Consider the following 24988-nt stretch of genomic DNA (forward strand, 5'->3'; position numbering starts at 1 on the left):
TCGTTCGAAACCCCTTAAAACTGCTTTGATGCACCACATATTTTTTGCATTTCCATCACACAACATTACCATATCATCCGCGAATTGCAATAGTTCAACGTGGATCTGATGGTTGAAATGAAACCCCTGGTAGCCCCCAACCTCTCTAGCATTCCTCATCAAACCTGATAGATCCTCAGCAGCAAGAAGGAAAATAAACGGGGACAAGGGATCCCCCTGCCGGAGACCACGAGACGCAGCAAATTCCGCTGTTGGAGAACCATTCACAAGAACAAAAATATTACTTGAGAAAACCATCGCTTCCATCCACCCACACCATTTGCTCCTAAACCCCATTCGTTTGAACATGTATTTAATATAACTCCACGAGACACAATCGTATGCTTTTTCAAAGTCGATTTTCAGAATCATACATTCCCTTCTATTCCTCCTCGCAAAGTCAACAGTCTCATTTAACACCACCATTCCGTCCATCATTTGTCTACCTTTGATAAACACCGTTTGAGTTGGAGATATCAGTTTCCCCATTACCTTCTTCAGTCTTCCAGCCAATAATTTAGACAGCAAACGATACAAGCAACCAATGAGGCATATGGGCCTGAATTCTTCCACCCTTTGAGGATTGTTAATTTTTGGAATTAATGCCAGGAACGAAGCCGTAATTGCCTTGGGAAATTTACCTCTGCTAAGGAAGTCATGGACAAAACTCACAACATCATGGTTTAAGAAACTCCAACAAAATTTCAGGAAGCCCAAAGGAAAACCGTCGGGTCTTGGACTTTTCTCGCAATCCCCAAGCCACACAGCATCCTTAATCTCCTCAAGAGAGAACGGAGCCTCTGAGGATGCACAATCCTCGGTAGATAAACAGTTGAAGGACACACCATCATGCTCCGGACGATCCTCTTCACTCTCCATGAATCTATTTGCAAAATGATTCAGAACTTCAGTTCTAATCTCTTCCACCTCCGACAAAACACCACTAACAGAATTCAGCCCTACTATGTTATTCCGCCTCCATCTGCCTTTCATAACCCTGTGAAAATACTTAGAATTCACATCACCTTCAGCTGCCCATTTGCATCTCGATTTCTGCCTTAAAATACTCTCCCTATAATTAACCGCTTCCCACATAGCTTTAGAAGCCACACCCCTGGGTTCACTAACATCAACACAAACGCCCCTCTCCAAACACCTCATTGTTCCAAGTCCTGATCATATTCTTCAGTTTAGATAACTTCTCCTTCAAGATAAATCCGGGTCTGCCACGAATGTTGGACAAAGACTTCCAACTGTCCTCCAAGAACGGTTTGAAACCTTCATGATTGAGCCAGCATTTGAACAATTTGAAAGGCTTGGGACCTCGGTTCTTCACCATTCCATTAAGCCATATAGGACAGTGATCCGAAACACTACTCTCCCCCACAACCTGCCTATCAAAACCCCAAAGCTCCAAAAGCCCCTCACTAACCAAGAACCTGTCGAGCCTGCTACAAGCATCACCAGCCAAATTGAACCAAGTGAATCGATTGCCTAGAACCGGAAGATCAGTAAACTCCATGTTGGAAATGAACTCATTGAAACCCAGAATTTCTCCACCGTTAGACTAAGCACCAATGCCAAGACGCTCCCTTCTATTGCTCACAGCGTTGAAATCACCCCAAAAACACCACTCTCCATCTTGAAAACTGTTTCTCTTCTCCCTCAAATTCATCCACATTTCCTTCTTCTTGTCAAGGGTGCACGGAGCATAAACGTTAACCACATACACACGCTTCCCCTGCCAACTCACTGCAATCCCCAAAAAGCCATCACCAAAAGAAAAATTTTAAGAAAAAAAATCAAATATTAAAAATGTTAGAGAAATAAAAAAAATACTTTGAATTTTTATTAAGGGTGCCTCAATTGTTAATATTTTTATGTTTAAACAATTTTGTTTTTATTATTATGCACGTGTCGACTAGATTTTTAAATAGACATCTGAATTAAAAAAATTGTAACTAAATTCATGAATTAGTTAGTAGTAAAAAAAGTTTTTAATTAATTATAAAACTTTTAAATGATTTGTAATTATCTCCCTAAATTTAGGATTCAAATAGGAAAACAAAGTCAACAACCATAATACACGTACCATGATTCCAAATACCTTTTACTTAGCAACAACGGAATCAACGGATCCTCAAAACACCACGTTTTCTCTTTCGTTAGATCTCGTGGCTGATAGATCTTAGACAAGATAAAATGAAGAATATAAAATTGCTTAGAAGACAAACTTAAAACAACTTGAACATTAATATTTTCTGCCTACAAACAGCAGCTGCAGCACACATAAATACTTAGGGTTACTAGTAATTGGGCCATGGGCCGATACAAACAAGCATAACTTAAAACAGAATTTTATTCCTAGTGGATACCCCACTTAATGAGTGTAATAATCTTTCAGCCAAGTGGGCATTTTTCTGTCTCTAATACTTTTAATGGGCTGCGGTTTTGCTGGGCTAACAATACTTCCGGATCCAAAGGGAACCTTGTCCTCAAGGTTCAGTTGTGAGGTAGAGAAAGGGGCCCACGGTTGTGGTAGTTTGCTGAAGTTATGTGGAGTACAGCTGGAGTGTGAATCACGTGTGTAGCATTGGGAAGGAGGAATAGGGTTAACGTGTAGTTTGACTGTGGGAGAGCGTTGGGCAGAAACAAGGGGTGAGGTGGCGGCAAGTGGTTGGATAGAAGCAGATTTCTGGGATTCTGTGGGTAAGGGATAGGATAAGGGGTAAGTTGGGAAATTTGGATTGTTGGTAGAAATAATACAAGGGGGGTTAAGTGTATTGTTGTTGGGACGGTCAGATTTTAAAGTTTGAGACACGTGGCTGGTGGGCGGTGGGGGAGAGTGTTGGGTTATAAGAGGAGGTTTAACCCTACTTGCACTTTCATTTGGTGAGTTAGCGGTAGAAGTACAAGTACTTTCCAGATATTGTTGCAAGTTCTTCTTCTCAGTTGGGAGTTGCAGAGCTTGTTGCATGTGTGTGTCGGCAGATCCACCGGCCTTTGCTGCAGGTAAGGTTTTGTTTTCCCTTAGATTCGATGATGAATTCTGTTTCGGTGTTTGTGGTTGACTGGTTTTTGATTGTTCTTGGTTTTGCAGGAAGAGTTTGGATATGTGTAAAGGCAGATCCAGTGGGTTGAAGGTCGATGAAGCCTCAAAGAAAGGTCGCAGCAAGGAGACGTGTACAACCGGATGTATCTTGGAGGAAGATGGCAGATCTAACTCATAAGCTACCTCACCAACGCGTTTAACAACCGTATAGGGGCCATGGTAGTACTTCGAAAGCTTCTTTGAGGATCTTTTGGTGACCGAATGCTGACGATAAGGTCGAAGGCGAAGAAGAACAGAATCACCGACATTAAAGGTAAGCTCGCGTCTGCTCTTGTTGGCTTGAGTCTCCATTTGTTTTCTGCTGCGTTGTAAGTTGAGTCTGAGCTGGTCCAAAATCTCTTTTCTTTGTTGTAGGGAAGAATCCAAGGACTCAATGGAGGCTGAATCTTTGATATAGTCCGGGATAGCTGGTGGTGGTCTGCCGTAAAGAGCCATGAAAGGAGACATTTTGATTGCAGAGTGGTAGGATGTATTGAACCAAAACTCAGCCAGATGCAAAAACTTAAACCACTGTTTGGGATGGTCACTAACAAAACAACGCAAGTAAGTTTCCAAACTTCTATTAACTACTTCGGATTGTCCATCCGTTTTTGGGTGGTAGGCAGTGCTGAACTTTAATTTTGTTCCCTGAATTTTGAATAGTTGCTTCCAGAAGGTACTCACGAACAACGGGTCCCTGTCAGAAACAATTGATTTGGGAATACCGTGGAGTCGGCAAACCTCAACTGAAAAGCGAGCAGCTATGTCTTGAGCTGTGAAGTTGGTTGGGAGAGCAATAAAGTGCACATATTTGGTGAGTCTGTCGCATATCACCCAGATAACAGTGTGACCAAAAGAGTTTGGAAGTTTTGTAATGAAGTCCATGGTGAGTTCTTCCCAAACTTGTGCCGGAATTGGTAATGGTTGAAGGAGTCCTTGTTTTTTTTGTGTCTGATATTTGCTCTGTTGACATATTGTGCAGTGTTTGATGAAATCCTTGACGTCGCTGTGTAGGCGTGGCCAGGCAAACGAAGCTGTCAAGCGTGCAACTGTGGGCTTGACTCCGGAGTGACCAGAAGTTGGTGTGCTATGGAACTCATCAATGAGAGCCAACCGCAACTGTGTAGAAGGTATGTACATTTTGTTTTTAAAAAACAAAAGCTTCTTTATAAAACTAAAGTCAGTGTCTGCTCTGCTTAACAAATTTTGAACCAACTGTTGTCCTTCGAGGTCTGAGGTGTAATAATGGCGAAGGTGGTGGATCAACTCAGGGACGGCAGAAGTAAGGGCCATAAAGAGAGGTTCTTTGGTGGAAAACTTACGGCTCAAAGCGTCAGCTACAAGATTAGATCTGCCAGGTTTGTAAAAAATCTCGAAGTTAAATCCCTGTAGTTTAGAGGCCCACTTTTGTTGTTCAGGTGTTTGTATGCGTTGCATTAATAGATCTTTTAGGCTCTTTTGATCTGTGTAGATTTGAAACTTTTGCCCGATAAGGTATTGACGCCATTTTTTTACTGACTCTGTGACAGCATACATCTCTCGGACATAAACAGAGCTGGATTGCATACGCGGGCACATCTTTTTACTAAAGAAAGCCAATGGATGACCACCCTGAGAGAGTACTGCGCCGATGGTGACACCAGATGCGTCGGTTTCTATGATAAATGATTTTGTAAAGTCTGGCAAAGCCAGCACCGGCATGTCGGTCATTTTATGTTTGAGTTCTGTAAAGGCCAAAGAAGCCTCTGTACTCCATGAAAAAGTAGTAGAACGTAACAAATCGGTGAGGGGAGCTGCGAGAGTGGCGTAGTGCCGAACGAAACGGCGGTAGAAACCGGTGAGACCGAGGAAACCCCTTAAAGCCGTGAGTGAACGTGGTACAGGCCAATCCAAAATTGCCTGTATCTTTTCTGGATCTGCAGCAACATTTCCTGCTGATATTACATGACCTAGGTAATGAACCTTATCAACTGCAAAAACACACTTAGAAAACTTTGCAACAAAAGAATTTGACTTTAAAGCGTTAAAAATAATATCTAAATGAACCAAGTGGTCACTTAGGGAGGAACTGAAAATGAGAATGTCATCAAAAAAAACTAAAACAAACTTGCGGAGGTAGGGACGTAGAAGTTCATTCATAGCAGATTGGAATGTAGATGGGGCGTTGGTTAACCCAAAGGGCATAACCAAAAATTCATAGTGTCCGTCAAATGTTCTAAATGCCGTTTTATGAGTGTCTTCTGTGGCAACTCTAATCTGATGATACCCTAAACGAAGATTTATCTTGGTAAAAATTGTTTCATTTCCCAGTTCATCCAATAGTTCATCGATTGTGGGAATAGGAAATCGATCTTTAATGGTGACTGCGTTTAAGGCACGGTAGTCCACACAAAATCTCCACGTGCCATCTTTCTTCTTGACAAGAAGAACAGGTGATGAAAATGGGCTATTGCTGGGAACAATAAGGCCCTCTTTAAGCATGTCTTGAATTAGGGATGTCATAGCTTCTTTTTGGCAATGGGGGTAACGGTACGGTTTAACATTAATAGGGGGTGAGTTGGGTAGCAGTGGAATTCGGTGATCAAAAGGTCGTGGGGGAGGAAGGTTAAGTGAACCCTGAAAAACTGTGGGATATTTCTGGATAAGGCTGGTAATATGAGGGTTAATTTGCTGGTTATGTTCATGGCTGGGTGGTTTGAATTTCGGTGGGTTTAGGGAAGAAGGAAAGTCAGCTTGTTCGTGAAGGTTGGGTGGGTTCGGATTAGGTGTCTCATGTTGTATGAATGTCATGAGGTGGAATGATGCTACTGAGTTTGTGTGAATGAGGTGGCGCAGTTGGTGAAATGTAGTTAAGGTAGGCAAGGTTTTTGGGTCGCCTTTTAAGGTAATGGGAGAGTCTTTGTGAGTAAAAGTGATGGATGGGACTGAAAAGTCAGCTGTAATTTGGCCTAAAGTACGCAACCAGGCCATACCTAGAACGACGTCAGCGCCTTCAATAGGTAAAAGATAGAACGGAAGAGTAAAGGTTTTGTTTTGAAGGGTCAGCTGAACACCGTTGGAAATGCCTTCACATTGGAGGTGAGAGCCATTTCCAACCATCACAGAAAAATGTGGGATAGGTTTTGTGGGTAGATTAAGATGTTGGGCAATCCGTGGTTGAAGGATGTTATGCGTACTTCCCGTGTCAACAAGAACCATAACGGGAAGGCCACCAATGTAGCCCTGAAATTTAAGTGTTTGTGGAGAGAATTGGCCGGTTAAAGCTTGTGGGGATAGTTGGAAATAGGTGTCATTGGAATCTGGGTCAGCAATAGCATCAGGTTGTGGTTCATCATTGTAGGTTGCGTCCAAATTTTCATCATCCGCTAGCAAGAGTAAAAATCTGCTAGTGCTGCATTTATGTCCCACAACAAACTTTTCGTCACAGTTAAAGCAAAGGCCTTGTGCCCGACGTTCTTGCAATTGAGCGCTGGACAATTTTCTAATAGGTAGTTTGCTGGGTTGGTAAGTAGAATTAGAGCTTGCGGCTGGTGTAGAAGGGGGGGTGTGGGTGATGGTAGGCTTATTAAAGAGGAGGTTACGGTTGGATGAATTGGAGTAGGGTTTGAAAATTTTGGGCTTGGTATCTTGAATTTTGGATTCGATGAGCTTAGCGAGCCCAATAGCCTGAGAGATTGTTCTAGGATGATGGATTGCCATTTCATTTTTGATTTCTGATTTTAGGCCCGAAATGAAGCAATTTAGAACAGCATCATGTGGAAGCCCCACAACTTGGTTGCATAATTTTTCAAACTTGGATTGATAATCCATGACTGAACCCTCCTGTTTTAGTTTAAAAAGTTCTGCCTGGTGATTATCAAAGGTGGACGGTCCGAACCTTAATTCGAGTTCCCTCACAAACGAACCCCAATCAGTCAAGAGATTATTGTGGTGCATCCACTTAAACCAAGATAAGGCATCCCCTTTCATGTAAAAGGAAATTAAGGATAATCTATTTTCTGGAGGAAAGTTGTAAAACCCAAAAAATTGGTCCGCCTGAAATAACCACTCTAGAGGGTTAGAGCCGTCAAAGGCCGCAAGTTCTAGTTTGGGTGTTCGGAAGGGTGGTAAAGGGGGAATATTAGAGTTTGACGTAAATGGCATTTGGGAAAATAATGGGGCAGAATGTGGAGTAAGGGTGGCTGTATAAGATGAAGCTGGAGGAATGGAATAAGGGATAGGTGTAGAGGTAGGTATTGTTGAGTGTAAAGTAGGTATTGTGGAGTGTAAATACGCGGGTATGTATGAAGAAGAGAGGGAAGTGAAGGGTGGTAAATTGGAAATAGTGGTGTTACGGGGAGGAGGTGGGATTGATTGGGTGGGTGTGCGAGACAATGGCGACGAATGGTGGGCTGGGGATTTGTTGGAAGATGATAAAATGTGGGTAAAGGGTGGGGAGCCGAACGAGATTGAGGACGGGTTATGGAGCATACCTGAGGAAAGTGCTCCTTGCTGTGGTGCGGCTGCGGAAGTAGAGGCAGCAGCGACTAACTTCTCCTTTAGCGGTGGTTGCTTGCTGATTGCAGCCATGAGCTCTTCAAAGCGTGAATCTTCTAAGGATTTTTCACTATCCAGCCTCGATTGAAGCTGCGCCATTTGTTGAGCTAAATCAGCTGAGATTTGTTGAAACCGGGTATCGATTTGTTCTTGCGTTTCAGAGAACAAATCCACCAAAGCCACCTAACCCTTCTTCGAAGGAAATTATCGAGGAGGCTGTCCAAATCTCCTCTGTACAAATCAGCAATGCCCTCTCAATGAAAGCACCAAATTGATAGATCATAGACAAGATAAAATGCAGAATATAAAATTGCTTAGAAGACAAACTTAAAACAACTTGAACATTAATATTTTCTGCCTACAAACAGCAGCTGCAGCACACATAAATACTTAGGGTTACTAGTAATTGGGCCATGGGCCGATACAAACAAGCATAACTTAAAACAGAATTTTATTCCTAATGGATACCCCACTTAATGAGTGTAATAATCTTTCAGCCAAGTGGGCATTTTTCTGTCTCTAATACTTTTAATGGGCTGCGGTTTTGCTGGGCTAACAGTGGCTGAAATCCTATATATAGTCAATGTTTCTAAATATTCATATATTTAAATCGTTTGCTATATGTTTTTTAATTTTCAGGTCATAGATGCGTGATAATGAGAGACTTCAAATTTTAATTTCCTAATTATTCAAAGGTTGAAAGAAATCTGTGTGATTTGTCTTTTGGGGAACAAATATAAAATGGTACCCCAAATTTACTATTATTGTTGCACAGAAGAATCATCACACAAAATTCTTTCAACCTTTTCTCCAGAAAATCTGTCGGGTGGTATCTCGAACCCTTTGTATGTTTTTCGTTATTTTCCATTCGCGTTTTCGTATCATTCTCTACTGCTAAATTGTGTTTTACTTCTTTCATTCATCTTTTCTACTTTTTTTTGTTGTTGTAACTTTATCTTGTTTCAACACTATTGTATCCAGGTTTCAAGGTTTTTAATTTACTTTACTTTGATGTGCTTAAAAATCAGAACTTTGTGTTTAATTTCTTCTAAACACGTTTAAAGGATTTTACTTTTAATGTTTCTAACCTTGGGTTTTACGTGGTTCATTTCAAATATTTCCAAGTCTTCATCTAAATAAACTAATCCAACTTCATCCCTTATGCCAATTAAATCATGATTTTCAATGTTGCTGCATTGGTAGCCTAACTTATTAAATTGCAATCTTCTCATACTACTAAATAGGTTTGGTGTAATTTGCTCAGGAAGTACGGGGATAGCCAGCTGCAGTTTCATGCAATTTCATGTTGTTATTTGGTGCTGCACCATCAGCTTACGGATTGATATCGGTTCGGTATCAGTTGAGTAGATGATAATCCAATTGCTCATCTTTTTGTTGTATGTCAATAAGTTTTAGATTTAGGATGTGTCAGTTGTGTTTTTTTTTTTAAATCAAGAAATATATTAAGAAAACACCAACCAGTGAAAAAATATTTTAAATAACCAGGTTTAATAAAAAATTACGATAAAAATCATGTTTACGGGGTATTTACCAAAATATCTAGGTTTGGGAACCCATATAAGTGGATGCGCCAAATCAATTGGCGCATGTGTGCATTACACGCCACACCATTTGGCGCATTTGTAGAAAAATTAGGGCAAAAGCATGTTAGCCATTTGAATTGGCGCATGCATGCATTAACCCACACATAGGCGCCATTTCATTTGGCTCTTATGTGTTGGGGCATTTTTTTTTCAAAATTAATCCGTTTCGGGTATTTTCGCGCAAAGTTTTTGATTTCGGTGTTTTATTTTCGTAAAAACGTCTGATAAACCGAGTTCGTAAAATTCTTAGTAACCCTAAATAATGTTTGCATTGTCGATTGCAGTATTTTACTAAAGCACATTGATGAAAGACTAAGGAAAGGTTACAATAGGTGGTAAAGAAATTGATACATTGTCGTAAAAAAAAATACAAAGTAGATTAAACTTGCGACGAGGTCGAGCCACGATTAGGGCATCTTTTTCTATTGTGCCCCACCTGACGACAAATGCTGCATTTTCTTTCCATTTTGTCGTGGACGTCCATTTCGGTTCTAATCCGCGAACTATTGAGGCGACCCTTTTTCTTTCTTCGCATTTCGTCATTATGCCAAACTACCTCCCCATCATACTCAGGTTAGTAATCCTCCTTGGCTACCAATGGAAACGCATCACTGTAAACTCGGAGCAATGTCTGAGCCTTGTAAATTGGAGACAATTGTGATATTGCGTAGCGGTGCGCAAATGCACATGCAGCTATGACATGTGAGCAAGGCATACGAAAAGCTTGAAACCTTCCACAGTCGCACCAATGTTCGTCTAGCAGAACCCTATATTATTGTCTTGGAAAACCCTCATTGTGGTAAATTTTTTCGCGAACACTGAACGTGCGGTTGAATCGGTCGAAAGTAGTTACTTGATGAGTGTTTGCTTTTGCCGATTGCTCTTGCATAAATTTCATGCAACTATCACTTAACAATTGACCCGATTGTCTAACATCACCCCACATCCTGCCTCTCGTTGAGAATAGCGAAGCCATCCTAAAGTAGGTTGCCTCCACTAGTGCTGTGATAGGAAGGTTACGAATGCCTTTGAAAACTCCATTCATGGATTCTACCAGATTTGTCGTCATATGGCCCCATCGCACGCCTTTGTCATAAGCCCTTGTCCATTTCTCCCTGGAAAGGTTATCTATCCAAGTTCCCGCATCTGGATTTGTCAGTACAATCCCACTCCGATAATGCTGGAATGTAGGTTGGGTTAATGCATAACCAGCATTGACCAGGGCCTTCCTGAGCTGCCTATCCTTGATCTCCCGCATGAAGTTCTAGGCGATGTGGCGAATACAATAGACGTGTTTTGATGGTGGGTCATGCCATCCGTTTGCTGGATTGTTATAAGCACTCTCAATGGAAGCGTGCCTATCAGAGATTAAACAGAGGTCAGGCTGAGGAGCAACATGTTCTCGGAGGTTCCTTAGAAAGAAACTCCGAGCCGCGTTCAGTTTCACCTTCAACAATTGCGAACGCCACTGGAAATATATTGTTGTTCCCGTCCTGTGCAACCGCCATAAGCATGGTTCCCTTGTATTTGCTGTATAACCATGTTCCATCAATTTGAAGTATGGGTTTACAATGTGCAAACCCTCGTACGCAAGGTTTGAACGCCCAAAAAAGGCGATTGAATATTCCGTTTCCTTGGACAGGGTTTCCATCCAGGGCATGCGCGGGCAGTGTCTCTAGAATAGAAACAGGGCCACGTGCATAAGTTTGTAGCGCAGTAAGGTAGCGGGGAAGAATTTTGTATGACTCCTCCCAATTGCCGTAGACTTTTTCAATTGCCTTTGTTTTTGCAACCCACGCCTTTCTATAAGATGGAGTGTAGTTGTAGGCTGTAACGATATGCGAGATAATAGTTTTGACCTTCAAAGACGGATCAGAGCTTATGAGAGGCAAGATCTCCTGACAAATAATATCGCCACTGAGTTTCGTATGATCCTGGGAAGTTTTAGGGTTGACACATGTGTGTTGTTGTGTAATCGACTCTATGACCCATGCATTACTTCTCTTCCTATAAGAAGCCAACAGTCTGAAGCCACATTCTGGATTTTTACAAGTGATTACATACCGTTCCAGGTTTGAATGATCTACTTCAAAATCAACGTTGTGCGCCATGTGCCATTTTTTTATTGTTCTAAGACATGCCTCCTTAGAAGGAAACTTGTCTCCTTCCTTTAACTCATCGTCATTTTGGATGTACGGCGTGAAGAAGATGTCGGATGATGGTTCGTCACCTTGTAGTTTCAAGTTACTCATATGTGCTAGAGGTGCATACACATGAGCAGGAGGCACCGACATGTGTTGCTCGTCGTCAAATTCCTTGTTGACCATGTTGTCAAATTCAGTTTCCAGATCTTCTTCTTCCTCGTCTATGACATCAACCTCTTCTTACTCATTGACTGGTGGGTCAATAACTTGCGACTGGACAATATGAGTTTCTTGTGTCTCAACCTGTATAGTAACGTACAGCTCGATGGAATCCAAGCCAGACTATTCATGGGTAGCAAACATATCTTGGAGGTCTTTGTCATTTGCAATCTCCATCTCATAAAACTTGACGGTGTTGTTGTTATTGAAAGAAGGACATTGGTAAAAAAATGTTTGCAATAGGACCCATTGCAATCTTAGCCTGAAGTCGCTGAATGAAGGATGTAAAGGTGGCTCTTTTTCTTAACAAAAATGGCACAACTTGAGTGTTTCTCATCACAAAACCGGCTATTTCATGTCAGTAAGTCTCACTGTTTAGATGGGCATGTACCAAATATTGGGGAGATGAAGCCATTGTTTCAGGTTAGTGTTTGGGTATTGTAATATCATGTGATAATAGGCAATATTGTTTGTGTGTGTTGTAATGTTTCGAAATATTGGTTGTCTTATATAGGTTAATGCTCTATTGCACAATGTTTACCAACATGCTCACAACTTTGCATTGTCTCAAGATGATGAGACGCACGCTAATCTAGGTCTGCCCCAAGATTCCAACATGACGAGACTAGACAGACGCACGCTGATCTAGGTCTGTCCCAAGATTCCAACATGACGAGACTAGACAGACGCACGTTGATCTATGTCTGTCTCAAGATTCCAAGTTGAATGTAAAAGACCAACACACAATGGTAAATGTCTGTTAGATTAATTAATGTTTGCACCAACCATAACTAACACAACAACCACATTAATTTTAATTAAATGATCCAGCGTTTGCAACACAAAACAACTGGTAGAATACAAAATTACATTGAAATATGCATTGAGCATTTGATTGAACGGTACAGAAGTTACAGAAATGATAAAGAAACTACGGCATCTAGGATATTACAACGGTTAAAACAATGTCTTCTCTATCCTCCATCATCCGAGTGCATTGGATGTCGTCTTCCATAGTCTCCCACCAACGATGCCTTTCAATAAAAACACCACCCCTTGTTCTAAGCCTCTTGATAGATCTGATTTCTTCGCCGGGACTGTACTCCCCATCCAAAAACCTCAGGATGGTTCTCTTAAGTAGGTCCATGGAATGGATATTCCAAAACATAACCGGCATGGGAGGTTTGACGGGAGAAAAAATGACGTGCCCGTTCCTTCGACAATACTCCGGTTGATAGTCGAACTGCCTCACAGGTGGTGGAGGCTCAGAGCTCCGGTGCGTGCTATCTTGCCTTATGCGAGATCTCATTTTTATTTCGTGTGTGTAGTCTTAGCACACAAGAAACCCTAATTTATAAAGGGACGGACGCCTGACTTACGGTCCATAGCACAACTAGGGTTTCCACTACATGACAAAACAGAAACCCTAATTTTCAAAAAAAAATTAGGGTTTGTACTAATGCGCCAAATGGAATGGCGCATATGTTATTTGGCTTTCCTGGAAGGCGCCAAATGGTTTGGTGCATTAGTGTAAATTTGAAAGAATGTGCCATTCCATTTGGCGCATATGTATTATACATGTGGTCCCCACCTGGTACTCACATGGTCCCCACCTGTTAACGTCTTAAGAATTTCTGTGTTTTGCAAGCGTCTGGAACGATTCCTGCAAGTTCGCATGCGTCTGAAACGATTCCTGAAATGATTCCTGAAAAGATTCCTGAAACGATTCCTCCTAATATTGCATGCATGCAACCCTATCTGTCACCTATTTCTGCTCTGCATGCATGTCACCATGTCCTATCACCGAAAGTTATGTGGCATGCATGCCAACCACTTCTGCACAAGCAACACCTAGCAACTTTGAATGTGTTGACATGTCCAACATGCAGTTTGTTACCGTTTCAGCCTCATCACTATATATACTACCTTGGCCTCTGCAGATTTCTCATCACCATTACTCATTTACTCTCACAATAATCATTTTGCTTTCAGATTTCCAGTGTTCAACCATGTCTCGCTTAACAATGGGTGATACGCACCGAGGAACCGTGGAGAACATCGCATCCTATGTAAGTATTTTACTATTACGTTAATAACATGCATCTGTCTATTATGTTATAACTGCATACTAATGCATACATAATTATTTTCAGGATGCTTCCCAATTCCGGACTTGTAGTCACTCGATCATCGCTCCGGACGAACACATAAGACCCTACTTAGAAGTTGCTGGTTTCGGACCCATTAGCAGCATCGCTGAGGCTTCCATAGATCACAAATTTGTTCTGGCCTTGTTAGAACGCTGGAGGCCGGAGACACACACTTTCCATCTTCCAACAGGGGAGTGCACCATAACCCTGGAGGATGTTCACATGTTACTAGGCCTTCCAGTAGACGGTAAGGCAATTAATGGTTGTGTAATGCAGGCAAATTCCCTATGCTATCAGGCATTGGGTATAGACTTGATAGAGGGACAACTTGGTGCTAGGGGACAGGGTGTTAACCTTAAGAGGTTAAAGGACTATTATTCAAATTTTCGGTTGGATGATGATTCTTCCCAAGAAACTATACTTCAGAAAACCAGGTGCTACCTGATCTTGCTAATTGGAAACATTTTGTTTCCCGATAATACCGGTAACACCGTTAATTTTATGTATCTACGTTTATTAATGGATTTTACTAGAGTTAGTCTATATAGTTGGAGGTCTGCAGTGCTGGCTACGTTGTACCAATCCCTGTGCAAGAACGCAAAATACGATTCTTGCACATTCTATGGATGCGCTCTGTTGGTGCAAGTGTGGGGGTGGTGAAGGATTCCTATAATGGCCCCGATTAACAGAACCAGTTGGACCTTTCCGTATGCAATGAGGTAACTTTTTAATTCAAATTTTTCATGCAGAATTAGTGGATTATGATTTACTCTAACTAACTCATTTAATTTGCATTTTAGATTTTGTGTGAAAAAAATGGACTTCACAAAAAATCCGCGGTCAAATATCACAATGTACCGCCAGCTAATTGATCACTTACGACCCGAGGATGTATTATCTCTAATCTTTTGCTCTTTTATAAGTGTATTTTTTATAAATATTTGACCGAAATAATGTATAACTCTTATGCATGCAGTTTAAATGGAGACCGTATCTCGATTGCGACCATGAGCCTAGAGGTGCAGATGCAGCCATTTGGACTGCAAAAACTTGCCTGATCCGGTACAACATCATCGAAAGGCATCATAGTGACCGGGTCAAACTACAGTTCGGAATGCATCAAGGTATACCCGATCCTCCAGTTGACTTGGGAGTGTGGCACCTCAGACGAGTCAACCATCAGTGGAATCACCAAAACTGGAAGGATTACGCACCCAAATGGCGCCAGATGTGGAAGGACCATCGCCAATAAGTCCTCGACTTCCCCGTGAGTGATCATGAGATGAAACCGTCCGCAGAATACATGAGTTGGTACCGTACGATTACCACCCCTAACTTATTTATTGCAGATCCGTTCTACTTAATAGACCCCCGTGCTCACAACTACATCCTACCCCAACAACAACCTGAAGAGGAACAACAACGACAACAACAACAACAACAACAACGACAACAACAACTATAACAACGACAACAACTACGATAACTACAGCAGCAACAACAACAACAACAACAACAACAACAACAACAACGAGAACAAGAACAAGAACAAAATCAGTACACCAACCAACAACAAAGTCTGTTCCATACTCCGTCCCGTTCTGCCCGCAACTCCCGACAACAAAATTTGTTCCAATCACAGTCTCAACCTTTCCAAGAATCTGAAGACCAACACCATTCCGCTAGCCAATACCAGACCTATTCACAACCACTTGGCTTTGCAGGTTACATAGGGTCCACAAGGTTCTTCGGACAAAACATTGAGACCGGTTCGTCAAGCCTCCATCTAAGTCCCGACGATGGTCCACATGCTGAATCATCTCACCGTGGCACCCCTTTTGGCTATGCAACACCGTCGAACCAATTTGGATTTTATCAAGGTAGTTTTAGTAATGTTGGGTGCTACCAACCTGAAGTCGTGCCCTAACCCACTCCCCCACCACCATTTAACACTTTTGAGGGCTTGGGTAACCGACTTTACGATAGTCGGTTTCCGGAAAATTATGGTGGCGTGGACGAATTCATAGACAGCGACCAGCAGAACAACCCACTTCCAGGCCCAGTTACACAGACCCAACAAGAAGCACGAAGGGATAGGGGTGGTTCTAGGCTTCGCGGCGGCATCAAAGAACGCGCTAGACGTTCGATAACAAGACCTTCGTGCGGAACAGATGGTTATCTTGGCGAAGGACGCCATTAGGCATTTTGTTATGTATTTTGTTATGTTTTCTTTAATCAATTGTTGTCGATGTATCGTTTCTCTTAAATTAATGAAATTTTTTATTTCCGGTTTTTATATATAGCCCTGTTGTTTCGATTTCGAATAACGGATGTCAAAATAGGTTTTCTAAATTTAATCTTAATCTTTATATAACTCAAAGAAATATTTTGCCCAACGGAGTCGCAAATCATACAAATCATAGTGTTAATTCTGTAGGGTCATCAAATACCTACAATGCGTAAATAACAATATAGAGTTATTCTTTGAAAATTCACATTAAGTTGCAAAACGCAAAGTAAATAACAAAGTAAAGTTATTTTTATTACCTGCATCCAAGACTCGGTTATATTACAGATACAATATCCAACATATTTTTCATCACATAGTACCCACAATCATTAGAGTTATGTTGTTTCCTTGTCTACAAATGAATGACATATTAATGAGTACTTATCATAAAATTAAATATAGAATTATAATTTACATCACACTTACATTGGGCTAAAGCCATGTAGTCTTTTTTTCTATTGCCATTTGCCATTTGATGAACTCCAAAAGCACTAATTCAAAAAAAAAATCATATAAAACCACATAAAATATGAAATTACTTTTGTAACAATTTATATATATATATATATATATATATATATATATATATATATATATATATATATATATATATATATATATATATTATAACAAAATTCACATAAAAGATAAACTTACTTTGTAACAATTTTTTTCGTGATTTCATCAATTTCCCGATGAAGTGAACAAAATGCCACCACACTATTAATTGCCAATGCTGTCTGTACGTGTGTGTGGAAACACAAAAGTCACATAAAATATCTATGTTATCAAAATTAAAAAATAAAAAACACAATTTCATAAAAGCTTACCCATGAATAAGTGGTAGTAAGTGACACACTCTGTTTTCCCTCTCTAACTTATCTTGTATGTATTTTTTAACACCTACCTGAGTTTTCGTCACAGTATCAACATATATACACATAGCAGGGTCCATAATTCCATATACTTCTGATGTGGAATTATCAATACATACACGATGAATATACCTGAATAATTTTAAAATAAACATTAGATTCAAAGTGATGATAGATATATATTAATAGATACAATAAAGTGTTGAATTTAAAATACCTGAACATCAAGCCATTAGTGTCTTTTATCCCATTATCTATGTCTTTCCACTCATCTTTCAAAATAGAACATCTCTGCCGAGCAAGAGATGCTATATAACTCCTAAAATTTGCAGCATTTTTACCAACACCAGTACATTCATAGGTTCTTGGATCAAACTCGACCTTTATTTTTTCACTCGTTTGATGAAATTTGTCAATTTATGTCATCAAAATTGGACCTCTAACTCTTCTTTTATTAGGTTTACTATATGAAGAGGGGTTGTCGGTTGAATCAGCCATGTATCTGTTTAAACAAAACAAAAATAATTAGAAATCAAATTAAGCACAAAATAAAAACAATTAGACATAAAATTAAGCACAAAATTAAAGCAATTAAAAATCAAAGTAATGTCGAATTAACTTATAAAAAACACCTTACTAGTTCTCCCATATCCCTTCTTCATGATCTATGCGAATAGCATGCACATCATCCTCTACATTTTCTTCAATGAAGGTAGGCACATTTGTTGAGAAAGGAGGAGTTTCGGAAATATCAATATTCGCATCTTGATTTTCATCACTATCATGCACCTTTCCTTGTATAACAAATGACCACCTTTTATTAGAAGGATCTGTGACATATAACACTCGTTTTTCTTGAGATGCCATGATGAAAGGTTTGTCCGCATAAGCTAAATTGCTAAGATCAACCAGTGTAACTCCAAATTCATCGATTCTTACACCACTATTGATATCAATCTATTTGCATTTAAATACAGGAACTTTAAATACAACATAATCAACTTTCCAAATCTCTTCAATCACCCTAAAGTAGGGTGTAGATGCCATTACCAGGTTTTTATCTTTAGCACTAGAGAAGTGCATGGACTCGACCACAATCATAACCCCACTTTTTTGCGTGGTACTACAGTCATCCTTTGACTTTATATAAAAGGAATTTTTATTAATATATATCTACTCCAAGTTATTATGTTACATTTAGGCTCATAGTACAACCACTTAAAAATCACCGCATTACGCATTAGCCATAAAGTGCAAACCGTAGCAAGCCAAACAACCGCCGCTATCGTCCTCTTATTCAAGCTATTGAATTTATCACAATTGTGAAAGAAATCCACAAACTCCTCTAGAGACAAGTCTTCGCTAATATCTAGCCACATGTACACCCTTCGCCATATGCCTAATGTAATTTCTCAAGTTCTAAACAAGTGCGATAAGGTTTCCTCCCCTAATAAGCAAAGAACACAAATGGAAGCATTACCCTCTACCAAAATACCCCTTCTCACCAATTGATCTCTAGTAGCAATTCTATTGTGAATAAATCTCCAACCAAAGAATAAAATTTTCGATGGAACTTTTGTCTTCCAGAGATAGGATAAAGCCATTACCTTGTTGTCTTCCAAAGGTGGCCCGGACAGTTTTGCTTTGAAGCGGTTATAGCACGATTTAACCGAGAAGATACCATTCAAATTCAAAGTCCAAGAAAAACTGTCCTCTACATTTTCCTTCACCGATTGTTGTTGTAAGCACTGAACCAGCCGCTGCATTGGTGCTAACACAGGCTGCCCGGCAGCGGCAAAAGTGATGACTCTGCCAGCCCCGACAACAGCATTCACGGCTGCACCACTAGCCCCTGCAGCAGTGCAAGCTGCCTCGCTGCCAGCTTCGAACAACTTCTCAAAATCCCATCTCCAGTAACCTCCATCAAAATCACCTGCATGAATAATAGCATCCAATTAATTTCTAGACAATAAGAAAAGATCGGGAAATGCTTCCATCAAAGATTGTTGTCACTACAAGAAAATTGTCAAATTGCGACGGCTAATTTTGGCTAATTACGACGGTTTTAACCGCCGCAAATTGCAAGGCGCGACACTAGTGTAACTGTCGCGAAAATGTGTGTCGCCAGGGTGTATTGCGACAGTTGTTAAAACCGTCATTCAAACCGTCGTTATCAATCGCGACAGGTAGGAAACAGTCGTAAATTTCAAGCAGCGACGATTACAAACCGTCGTGAAGTTTAGTTTGAATTCTTTTTTCAATTTGGGTTGCGACGGTTTTAAATTGTCGTTATTTATATTAAATTTAATTTAAAACAAATTGCGGAGGTTTTAAACCCCCGCTAAATATATTAATTTTTAAAAAAAACTAACCCGTGATTAAATGTTAACTACTACATTCAAAATATATTGAAATAGACGTGATCTCTAGAATTCAATAACAAAAGACAGAATGAACCTGAAACTAATGTAGCTATAAAATTTCTAATGCAGCTTCATAGAGAGAATTTTCTTCTACTAAACTTGTCAACTAAAAACATTAAAACTTATTCTTTAGAGTTACTTGTTCTCTAGAATATATCAAGGAAAACATCATCTGAAATAAATAACCTATTCTCTAGAATCAAACTATTAAGATAGAATTGAGAAGCTACTAAACTTTCAAACTAATTGTTGTCCATAATGAAACTTTGGAAGCAAATGCACCAGACACGTATTCAATATTATGTGAGACAAAGTGTTGTCGCCAAATGTGAGAAATCCAATGATTGCAACACTTCCATATATCAAAATACATAAAACAAACCTGTACATAAAGAAATGAGATCAACAATCAGAAATTTACAAAAAACTTATTTATATATTATTATAAACACCAACAATTAAAGGATTATCATCATGATGTATATATTAGCACACAAATAAATTGTAGAATTTGACATGATGTTGTATATAATCGAGTTTTATAAAATATGGGTCATTAAATACCTGTCAATATATTAGATAATGAAACATATATGAAACCGTTAGCCCCACACAACAAACACAAGAATTAAAACAAGTGTATGATGGAGTTCAAAAAAAACCTAAGGTGAGATGTATCTAATTGAAGAGAAGCTTGAAAAAAGCATCATCAAATTCTGCGCAGAATTAATATTCGGCTGAGTTTGAAGAGGCATGAAGAATGGGACACTATTTTTTCCTCCTGGTGGAAATCCAAATCTAGCATCCTTTTAATACAAAAAGAAACAACTCAACTAAATGTCAGTTTTGAGTTGTAACTTTTTATATATTACACCACTACTGCAGACTTCATTATCTACCATGCCCTGCTTTCAGTAAGCCATTAAAATTTTTCTACCATTCCCTACTTTCATTAAAACAATAGGATATTATTATCTAGCATGCTTATTAGTGTGTATATATACTTGAAAAAAAACTAACAATAATTCTAACAATAAGAGTTAAGCCATGTTTGCATAAGCATCTTAATTTGCAGCTTATTACAAAAGGCTTTTCATATTAAACGTTGATGTATAAGTTATTTCTATAGTACACCATAAAGTATAATAATATAATAACTAATTTAATTAACATGATTAGCCATAATTCTTTATCCTAACAGAAACTATGAATAGCCTATAAAAAGAAACTATAAACTAAAAGCATTAAAAAGTCAAACTGAGATCTCATAAGTAAAACCATTGAAAGCATTCCCAATCATATTCAAACAAAAATTAACAACATAAATTTTAATGTTGATATTCTTACAATTGAACATGTTATGGAAAAATTAAAGTTGAGAAGAGGAGTTACCAGCAATAGATGTAGAAAGCAGTCCCTGTCATTTTGAGAATGAATATTTTGTCATTGTTATCTCTCTATGAGTTAGAATTTCAAAGGCTAACACACTTTAGCCAAAAAAATTATTAAGTGGCCATGGAATTTGATATCAACGATAGATTTGTGCCACGTGGTAACTATGATATTAGAGGGATATATTAGCTTAGATAAGATAATCAATTCATGGATAAAATGAAATCGGTAACCATGTCATGTTGATCGGTGTTGCCTCTATATATATATGTTATTTCATCTTTGATACTCTCACCTTGAAATCTATTTGACCATTTCACTTAATTATTTTCACTAAAGATGTTATATGAAATAACAAATTATGAATGGAATTAATAATTGAAAAGGGAACTATCCACTACCAAATTCGGACGCCCTCCTCACCTAGGAACAATAACCCACTCGGTACTAACTCAATTGGTTTTTGCTCCAACTCTTCTAGCATAATTTCAACAATTATGCTTCCTTTCAACAAGCCGCATATTCACCTCAACATTATAAAGAAAGGGAATTTGTGTTCCTCAAAGCTTGTTTCCTAGCTTCAATGATAAAAATATAACTTGGTAGAAGCTATTGTTTATCCTTCACAAACAAACATTCATCGACAAGTCACAAAACAATAACACATTTAACTCCAAACAAACATTACCAACAATCAAACATTTGCACATATACCTAGTAACTATGAGGCCAGTACTGTAAGGAAAATTAGTTTCTTTGTAAACAGAGTTATGGCCATGAATATAATCAATCCCATAAAAAATATAATTCCAAACCTGGTTGTTAAAGTATCCTTCTAACAGCCTTAACAACAATAATCTAGTACAAGGAACAAGGCAGCTGGGAGGCTATAAATATTTATTAGCAGATAAGAATTCAATTTCAAAACCACCCACCACCCAGAGTAAACCAGTAGTATGTACTAAGAAAAACAAGGATATCAACTATTTAGCTGCTCTGAAAATAGTGAGCAAAGAGAGGAAAAGGTCGATCATATCCTAATACAAAGAGACAGAAGCCCAAATAAATTCATCGTAGGAGTATCTCTTGATCAAGTTGTCTGTATCATACAGGATGTAGGCACAAAATATAATTGCTGCCAAGCAAACATAGATCATAGTAGATATCTTATCCAATGGAAAGAAAACCCGAATCAGCCCAATGACCATAAGAACTAGCATAACACCGAATAAGAAAGGGCCAAGGAAGTTATTTAAATCTAGTTTTCAGCAGAAACTTTTGGAATTGGAATACTTCCTCCCTCACTCATAACACTCCCTAACAAAAAGACAAGTATTTTCCATTAGTACCTAATTGAACTTATATAATACCTTAGAAAATAAAGGAAACAAAAAAATCATTATTGTTTTTCCCTGTAACATTTGACGAATTTTCTCCTCTAGAGTCATCTTGCTAATAACATCATCACCCGAGTATCAACGATTATTTATGGTCTTTATACTTTTCACGTTTTTTGTCTCCAATAAAACCATAAAATAAATCTTTTGATGGAAAAAATAGATTTAAATATGGAACACAGTAAGAGAAGAAAGCTTTGTCACCAAACAATAATATTGAAGAATTGGATTCGTTATTTACCTGCCGCATCCTCATCGTTTGTGCAGATTGAAATCATCATAAGAAATTGATTGAAATCAAGCTTGATTGAATCAAACTTGAATGAAATTAACCCGGTTTGAAATTAAGATCTAATTGAAGTTGATTGAACAGCGATGTGACCTAATCTTTGTCGAAGATGATTGAATGAGGTTTGACCTAATCTTTGTTGAAACTGGTTGTGACCTAATACTTGTTGAAACTAATTGTGACCTAATCTTTGTTGAAATTGATTGTGACCTAATCTTCATTGTTCTTTGAAAAGAAATATTATGGATTTCTAGTTTTATGAGACATGCGGATTTTGAGATAAGAGTTTGATGAACGTGAATTTGAGATTTGTGTGAAGACAAGGTTTGGAAAGTAAGGAAATTTTAAGGGGAAGGATGCGGCTGTTGTAAAACCGTCCCAACAAGGGTTGGAGGGCAGTTCAGCAATCGTCGTGGACCTCATTTGCAAATGAAATGTTCTTTTTTTGTTTAAAAAGCTACGACACTAGTCCTTAGCCGTCGTGGCAACTGTCCCAAATGTTAAAGGAGGACGGTTTTAATGGAAGGGTCGCAATCTAAGTGTCGTAAAACCACAAAGGTATATAAGCCCCATTTCCAACTCAACACTTAATTGTGCCCGTGAAATGGTCAAAAATAAGCTTCTCATAATTATCCGATACAATTAAATCTCTCCACAAAATAGAGTCCTTCTTATCCACAACTGACTCATCCCCTATCAAAACTTTTAACTTCGTATTACCATATCTAGCCTCTAAAAAATCTTGCCAAACCGCCTCCTTATCCGTAAGGATTCTCCACTTCCATTTATTAAGCAAAGCCACATTCATAATCTCCATGTTTTTAACTCCGAATTAATTGAATTTTTGAGATCACCTCCACTCCAAAGAAACTAACTTTGTATGGACCTAACCTCATTCAACACCTTCTTAGGGGCCTTGTAGAAAGAAAGCGAATAAATCGGAATTGCATTAAGAACCGAATTTATCAACACCACCCTACCTGCCATACTAAGGTACTTTCCTCTCCAAACAGTCAATCTTTTTCTTAACATCGTTAAACGATCTTTCCACATTGATAGTTTCCTAGGATTATCACCCACCCTCACTCCAAGAAATTTAAACGGCAAAGACCCCACTTCACAAGATAGGAAGGATGAAGCGGCTTCCAAGTACCGATCACTCAGATTAATCCCATAAAGAATACTCTTATGAAAATTAATTCGGGATCCCGACATCATTTCAAAACCTCTAAGGATAGCTTTCATACTCCATAAATTAGCGGTATCTCATTCGACTATAATTATTGTATCATCCTCAAATTGTAACAAATCTACCTCCTTTTCACCATTGATCCTAAAACCACGGAATTCACCTATGTCCTTTGATTTCTTCAATAAGACCGTGAGAGCCTCCATGACTAAAACAAACAAAAAAGGAGACAAAGGATCTCCTTGTCGTAGGCCTTTCTCCATACTAAAGTCCTTGATAACGCTAGCATTTACAAGAATGGACATCGTATTGGTAAATATGCAACACTCCATCCATCTTATCAAACGAGCACCAAACCCCATTCTTTTTAAAACATATCTAACAAAATTCCAACTCACTCTATCATAAGCCTTCTCAAAGTCGACTTTCAACACCACACAACTTCTTTTCTCCCTTTTGGCTAAATCCAACACCACATTCACCACAAGAACACCATCCTAAATGTTTCTCCCCGATATAAAAGCTGTTTGATTAGTCGAAACTAATTTCCCAACCACACTTTTTAATCTAGCCGCCAACAACTTTGCAAATATCTTGTACATACTTCCTACTAAGCAAATGGGTCGGAATTCATTCAAGGCTTGAGGGTTTTTGACTTTAGGAACAAGTGTGATGAAAGACGACTTGCAAGCTTTTGTAAGTTTTTCCCTTTCATAAAAATCTTTAACAAAGATGAAAACCTCTTCCTTAACCACCTCCCAATTCAATTTAAATAAATCCAAAGAATACCCATCCGGACCGGGACTTTTGTTGCCGTCACAAGACCACACCGCCTCTCTGATATTCTCCCCTCGTCCATACTTCCCCCACAGCACCTTACTCCATAAGTCTCCATCTTTCCTATGTAAATTCCAACCCATTTTCCGCAGGCACGTATTATTCTTAACATCTAATCTTCTCAATCCAAGGCCACCGTCCTCTTTATTTCTTGTAATAGACTCCCAAAAAAGTGTACTAAAACCATTTTTCGGAACGAAACTAGTTGGATTTAATAAGAACACTAATTTAATGAACGGAAAATTTTTAAAAAATATTATCCAAAAGAAAAATTTTAAGAAAAAAAATCAAATATTAAAAAAGTTAGAGAATTAAAAAAAATACTTTGAATTTTTATTAAGAGTGCCTCAATTGTTAATATTTTTATGTTTAAAAAATTTTGTTTTTATTATTATGCAGGTCTCGACTAGATTTTTAAATAGACATCTGAATTAAAAAAATTGTAACTAAATTCATGAATTAGTTAGTAGTAAAAAAAAGTTTTTAATTAATTATAAAACTTTTAAATGATTT

General features: G+C 38.7%; 2 protein-coding genes and 1 long non-coding RNA gene across 3 annotated transcripts; all 3 read right to left on the minus strand.

Annotated features, from left to right (window-relative positions):
* Nucleotides 1-1606: 1606 nt before the first annotated feature.
* LOC131640216 (uncharacterized) lies at nt 1607-7765 on the minus strand. The gene is made up of 2 exons (XM_058910627.1): nt 2473-7765; nt 1607-1791 (listed from the first exon to the last, which is right to left on the minus strand). The coding sequence occupies exons 1-2, from the start codon at nt 7763-7765 to the stop codon at nt 1607-1609; spliced, it is 5478 nt and encodes a 1825-aa protein (XP_058766610.1).
* An 11682-nt stretch (nt 7766-19447) lies between these two features.
* LOC131640212 (uncharacterized) lies at nt 19448-23114 on the minus strand. Its single transcript, XR_009295186.1, has 2 exons — nt 20034-23114; nt 19448-19753 (listed from the first exon to the last, which is right to left on the minus strand). It is a non-coding gene; the product is annotated as an uncharacterized LOC131640212 (long non-coding RNA).
* A 205-nt stretch (nt 23115-23319) lies between these two features.
* Nucleotides 23320-23943, minus strand: LOC131640218 (uncharacterized). Its single transcript, XM_058910628.1, has 2 exons — nt 23764-23943; nt 23320-23634 (listed from the first exon to the last, which is right to left on the minus strand). The coding sequence occupies exons 1-2, from the start codon at nt 23941-23943 to the stop codon at nt 23320-23322; spliced, it is 495 nt and encodes a 164-aa protein (XP_058766611.1).
* Nucleotides 23944-24988: the final 1045 nt, after the last annotated feature.

Source organism: Vicia villosa, unplaced genomic scaffold (assembly GCF_029867415.1).
Source record: "Vicia villosa cultivar HV-30 ecotype Madison, WI unplaced genomic scaffold, Vvil1.0 ctg.003000F_1_1, whole genome shotgun sequence".
Lineage (NCBI taxonomy): Eukaryota > Viridiplantae > Streptophyta > Magnoliopsida > Fabales > Fabaceae > Vicia > Vicia villosa.